The 6,068-nt window shown below is 64.3% G+C and overlaps 1 protein-coding gene across 1 annotated transcript in view; it reads right to left on the bottom strand.

Moving 5' to 3' along the window:
* Positions 1-6,068, bottom strand: part of FLNC (filamin C) — a gene marked incomplete at its 3' end in the record, with an annotated part of 28,787 nt that overhangs the window by 3,608 nt on the left and 19,111 nt on the right. The window contains exons 29-39 of the mRNA XM_017838900.1: positions 5,720-5,967; positions 5,002-5,089; positions 4,778-4,918; positions 4,495-4,623; positions 4,208-4,381; positions 3,551-3,712; positions 2,954-3,157; positions 2,576-2,728; positions 2,356-2,478; positions 1,449-1,709; positions 78-347 (exon numbers count right to left, since the gene is read on the bottom strand). Of these exons, the coding sequence (XP_017694389.1) occupies positions 78-347; positions 1,449-1,709; positions 2,356-2,478; positions 2,576-2,728; positions 2,954-3,157; positions 3,551-3,712; positions 4,208-4,381; positions 4,495-4,623; positions 4,778-4,918; positions 5,002-5,089; positions 5,720-5,967 (1,953 nt within the window). The remainder of the gene's footprint in view (positions 1-77; positions 348-1,448; positions 1,710-2,355; positions 2,479-2,575; positions 2,729-2,953; positions 3,158-3,550; positions 3,713-4,207; positions 4,382-4,494; positions 4,624-4,777; positions 4,919-5,001; positions 5,090-5,719; positions 5,968-6,068) is intronic.

Below are 6,068 nucleotides of genomic sequence, written 5' to 3'. Positions count from 1 at the left end.
CCTGGCTGACCCCCCCGTACCTGGCAGACCCCCCCATCCCAGGCAGAGCCCCCCCGTTCCTGGCAGACCCCCCGTACCTGGTGTGCCAGCCACGGCGCGCTGAAGGCCGGTGCCCCCCGCGCGCACCTTGTGGGCACCGCCCTCTCCCAGGGGCCCCACGGTGAACTGGAAGGGGCTCCCTGGCACGTGCTGCCCGCGGTCCTTGACGCTCACCGAGTGGGGTCCCGTCTCCTGGGGCACGAAGCGCACGCTGTAGACCCCCGCGGCCCCCGGCACCACCTCGGCCTCGCGCCGCTGCCCCGACGGGCTCAGCACCTGCGCCGTCAGCTCCTGCACCGACGCCTCGCCTGCGGGCACACATCTCATCACCCCGGGCACCTGGGCACCCCAGCATTACCTCAACATCACCCCATCATCACCCCATTACCGTGCCACTATGGCACCCCATCACTGTGGCGTGTTGTCACCCTGTCACCAGGGCACCTTGTCACCCTGTCACCAGGGCACCTTGTCACCACATCACTCTATCATTCTGTAAATCTGGCACCCGAACACTAGGGCACCCCAGCACCTCAGCACCATTGTCACCCTGTCACTGCATCACCCCACCACCCCATCACCAGGGCACCCTGGCACCCCAGCACTCAGTCACACTGTCACTTTCACCTCACCATCCTGGCCCCAGGGTGCCCTGACATCCAGACACCCACTAGAGCCCATGTGCACCCCCTGTGCCCCTTCACACACAGGACACACATGCACTTGCCAGCGTGCACATGGCACGTGCCAGCGTGCACAAGCACATTCACATGTGAGTTTGCACACTCATGCCAAGGGCACACACAACCCTCTCAGCAGGTGTGGACCTGCCATAAGCACACACACCTCGTGTGAGCACACACTCCATGAGTACACACACCCCGTGAGCAGCTGTGCACCCCCTGGAGCACACACACACCCCCTGTGAGCACACACCCCCCCTGTGAGCACACACACAGCCCCTGTGAGCACACACACAGCCCCTGTGAGCACACACACCGCTGTGCAAGGGCACTCCTACGTGCAAGTGTGCTCAGCCCTCATGCAAGCCCACTGCCTTGCACAGCCAGCCCTCGTGCAAACCCAGCCCTGTGCAAACCCAGCCCTGTGCAAACACCTACTGGTGCTCCCCTACACCCAGTCCTTGTGTCCCCTACACCCAGTCCTTGTGTCCCCTACACCCAGTCCTTGTGTCCTGCCCCAGAGCACGTGGCCCTCGTGCAAACGCACCCACGTGTGCCAGTGCAGCCGCCCCCCGTGCAGTCACAGTGCCCTGCTCACCCACCCCCATACAGTAACAGTGCCCTGCTCACCCACCCCTGGTGCAGGCAGTGCCCTGCTCACCCACCCCTGTGCACCCCCAGCCCTCGAGCCGTGGCGCTGCCCTGCACAACCCCCGTAGGACGCACCCTCGTGTGTGCGCGCGGGGGCCCCGAAGGCGCCGATGCCCTCGCGGGGCCCGAAGGCCCCGAAGGTGCCGAAGGGCTCCGGGGGGGCTCGGGGGAAGGCGCCGCCCACGCGGGTCGACTCCTCCACGTGCACCTCGCGCGTGGTCTCCCCGCCGCGCGTCTTGCTGATCTCGGTGCGCTCCGTGCGCGTGTACGTGTGGCTGCTGCGCGTGAACGTGCGCGTCAGCCGCTCCTGCGCCGACACCATCTGGAACCAGTTCCCTGGGGAACGCCCCGCGGGGACACGGGCGGACAGCGGGGACACACGGGGACAGCGGGGACACGGGGGGACCACGTGGACACGGAGGGGACCACAGGACGTGGGCACAGAGAGGGAGGACAGAAAGGTGCCCAGAGGAGTGGTGGGGACATGGGGATGTGGATGGACACGGGGTTGGATGAACACGGGGATGGATGTAGGGATGGGTGGAGATATGAACAGGTGGAGATAGGGATGGTCACAGGGATGGAGACAAGGATGGACGCAGGGATGATGGAATCATGATGGGTGCAGACACGGGTGGTCACAGGGATGGAAGTAGGGGTTGGTGCAGGGAGGGATGGACACGGGGATGGATGTAGGGATGGTTGCAGTGATGTACGGAGCCATGGGTGGATGAAGCCAGGGATGGACACATGGACAAAGGATGTGGATGGAGGTACCGGTGAGTGGTGGCACACCCGGAGGGACGCACGGACACAGGCGCAGGTGCACGGAAGGACACGGACACAGACACACAGCGGGGAGAGAAGGAAGAAAGAGGGAGAAGTCAGAGCTGGAATGGCTGAGAGGCATCTCAGCCCACGGAGGAGGAGGAGGATGGAGGATGAAGGAGAAGAGGAGGAGGAGGAGGAAGGCCAAGCCTACCTGGGATTTTGAGGTTGAGGTCACAGGTGCTGCCAACGGTGGCGATGGAAGGTGCCTGCCGCCGGCGCGTGATGCTCTCCTTCATCCGGCCCTCACCCGTCACCTTCACTGTGAAGGGGCTCCCTGCAGGAGAAGGTCACCTCAGGAAGCTGTCACCCCTCCGGGGGTCCCAGCGCCCTGCACTGCACCCCTGTGCCCCCCCTTGTCCCCCTGGCCCCACCTGGAACATGTTTGTCGGCAAACTTGATGTTGATGATGTAGTTGCCGGGCTCAGTGGGGCAGTAGGTGACCTTGCAGGTGCCGTCCTCCACATCCTCACAGTTGATGTCCACCTTGCTGGGGCCCTCGATGGACAGGCCCAGCCCGCCATAGCCTGGGCGACCACAGGGACACACTCAGAGGTGTCCCATGGTGGCTCTCCCTGTCCTGGAAATGGCCACGCCATGGACACCACCCCAACCCAGCCATCAAAGCCACCACCCCACCCTTGGGTGGCTAAAACCAACACATGGTCATGGCCACCATTTCACCCTGGTCATAACCACAGCCACCACCCCATCCCGGCCCTGGCCATGGCCAACTCCCCCCGTGGGCTCACCGGCGCTGCGTGTGTCCACGATGAACTCAGCCACCTCGAAGGTGTGGCCCTCCAGCAGCCCTTGGCCCCACACCTTGACCCGGCCTGCGTCGCCAATCTCCGACTGCCCCACCAGGATCTTGAAGGGGCTGTTGGTGACGTGCTGCCCACTCTTCCGCACACTCACCACGTGCTCGCCCACCTCCTTGGGCGTGAATGAGATGCCTGGGGGGACACCATGGTCACATCCCGCCATCAACCCACGGCCACCATCACCAGCCCCTGGCCAGACACCCAGCCCTGGCCATCTCCTCCAGCCCTTGGCCACCACAACCAACCTCTGGACAGTTCTACCAACCCATGGCCACCATAACCAGCCGCTGACCATCTCCATCAGTCCCTCATCACCACCCACATCTCCTGACTATGGCCACCAATCCCTGGTGACCCAACGCCACGGGGTCACCCATCCCTGCGACTTCTCAGCCCTACTGTCCCCTGTCCCACTAAGTCCCCAAGTCTCGCATCCCCCTTTCATGGGCCCACGTCCCAGTTCTACTGCACCCATGTCCCTGTGTCCCCACAGTGTCCCCACGGTGTCCCCGTGTCCCCACGCACCGATGTGGCGGTTGGGCAGCCTCTTGAGCAGGCAGGGCTCCTCGTTGCCCGAGGGTGCGCGGATGGTGGCCGCCAGCAGGCTCAGGTCTGTCTCTGCGATCTTCAGCGACACGTCGGTCGAGGTGCCCACGTTGAGCTGGGACGTGCGCATGGAATCGTCCCCTGCAGAGACGCCGTCAGAGGGGACATCAGGTCAAGGTGGGGGCCGGGATGGATGGGGTCCCAAAGGTCATGGGATGGTGTGCCCAAGGCCCCACAAGGTCCCCGTGGTCACACGGAGAGGACACTCAGGGCCGGAGGTTGCCCAAAGACGTGTGAATAGGGTCCTCAAGTTCATGGATAGGGACCCCACAAGGTCCACATGTGATATGGTCCCCAAAGCTATGTGAGGTCCCCGTGGCCATGAATTGGGGTCCCCAAAGCTCCGTGAGGTCCCCAAGGCCATGGGATGGGGAGCCCTGGTGGCCAGGGTTGGACAAGGGACATCACAGCTGTTTGGTGGGGTCCCAGTGGCCACAAGGAAGGTGTCCCCGTGACCCCACGGGTGTCCCCATGACCACACCATAGGCCCTATGACCACACAGGTGCCCCCATGGCCACGTGGAGACCCCAAGGACCCCCAGGACCCCCAGCCCCTGCTGTCCCTCCCCATCTCACCAGTGATCTTGGCGGTGAAGGGGCTGCCCGGGATGTGTTTGTCGTCGAAGCGCACAATGATGCTGTAGTCACCGGGGGCTGTGGGCAGGTAGGACACGGTGCACGTCCCGTCCTTGTTGTCCTGGCAGGTGATCTCTGCCTTGGAGGGACCTTCCACTGCCAGCGACAGCCCACCTGGGGGTACAGGAGGTGTCAGGATGTGTCAGGAGGCACCAGGGATTTCCAGCCCCTCCTGGTAGCACTGGGGGGTCCCCATGACCGTCCCAGCTCCCTTGGCCACCACTGACCCTCGCCGGCGTCCTTGGTGACGATGGTGAAGGTGCAGGGCTTGTTGACCATCCCGTGGCTCAGCCCCGGCCCGTAGGCACTGACATGGCGCGGGTTGATGGCATCCACGTAGAACTGGAGGGGACTCCCTGGGGACATGGACAACGACAGTCAGGGGCCCCACAGGGACACCCCAAACCAAGGGGTGACCAACCAGGGACCCAACAGGGACACCCCACCACCAACCAGGGCATGGTGGTATCAACCTTCCTCAGCCACCTCCCAGTGCCCCCGGTGGCTCACCAGGGATGTGGTTGCCATCGTAGCGGATGTCCATCTCGTGCAGCCCCTTCTCGGAGGGGGCGTAGTGCACCGTCACCGTCCCGTCCTTGTTGTCGGTGATGTTGGGCCGCGCTGTCTTCCCCGAGGGCATCCGCACCTCGCCTGGGGGCACCGTGTCAGCAGGGGCACCAAGGGGGGTTGGTGCCTCACAGGGTGCTCCCTGTCCCCCTGACCCCGCCCTGTACCTGTGATCTCACCCTTCTGCACCGTGAAGGGGATGACGAGGTTGAAGGGCCGGAGGTTCTCAGCGGTGGCCGGGGGCTCATCCGTGGCCTGATTGTATGGCAGAGAGGAGGGTGAGAACCCCGTGGTGGGCTCCCAGCCCTGGGGTGGCCGTAGTGGGGGGGTGAGAACCCCGGGCTCCCAGCCCCAGAGTGACCCTCGCAGCCTCCAAACCCCACAGTGCCCACCTTGACTCTGGCCCCACGGCGCTCACCATGGTCACCCAACCCCATGGCACTCACCATGGTCTAACCCTAACCCTAACCCACCATGGTCTCCCAACTCTCTTAGCTCCATGATGGCCACCATGGTCCTGACACTGTCCCAGGGTGCCCACGAGGGTCTTGCAATTCCATGACTCCCATCATGGTCACCCAAACCCATGGAGCCCATTGTGCTCTCATTACTCCTCACTGACCAGCTCTCTGTCCCTTGGTGCCCACCATGATGTTCAACCCCACCACAGTCTCCCTACTGCATGGTGTCACCCTGGTCTCCAAAATCTCTGTCCCATGGTGCCCATTGTGCCTTCAACTCTGCCCCTTGGATCCACCACAGTCTCCCAACCCCATGGCACCCACGGTGGTCTCCCTACTCCATGCCAGAGATCTCCCAAACTCTGCCCCATGGTGCCCACCACAACCCCCCAGACTCACAGAGCCCCCCCGGTCCCCCACCCACCAGGACGTGGAAGGGGCTGTTGGGGACGTGCTCCCCTCCGAAGCGGATGGTGATGACGTATTTGCCGGGCTCGGGCGCGGTGTAGAAGATGTCAAAGGTGCCGTCGTGGTTCTCCACCACGTCCACATCCAGCTCGGCGCCGTCGGGAGTCGACACCTTGCAGGTGACCTTTCCCTGTCCCGCTGCCTTCGCGTCCACCGTGATCACCGTCTCCTCCCCGATCTGGATCGTGGGGCCCAGGCAGGCGCCTGCAGGGGAGGGCGGGGTCAGGGCCACGGGGGGACCCCAAACCTACCCCCCAAGTGCCCCCCCCCAGCCCCCCAACTGCCCCCCCGGCGCCACTTACCCA

Source organism: Lepidothrix coronata, unplaced genomic scaffold, assembly GCF_001604755.1.
Source record: "Lepidothrix coronata isolate B3197 unplaced genomic scaffold, Lepidothrix_coronata-1.0 Scaffold368, whole genome shotgun sequence".
In the NCBI taxonomy this organism is placed as follows: Eukaryota; Metazoa; Chordata; class Aves; order Passeriformes; family Pipridae; genus Lepidothrix; species Lepidothrix coronata.
This window is presented reverse-complemented; position numbering and strand designations above follow the sequence as displayed.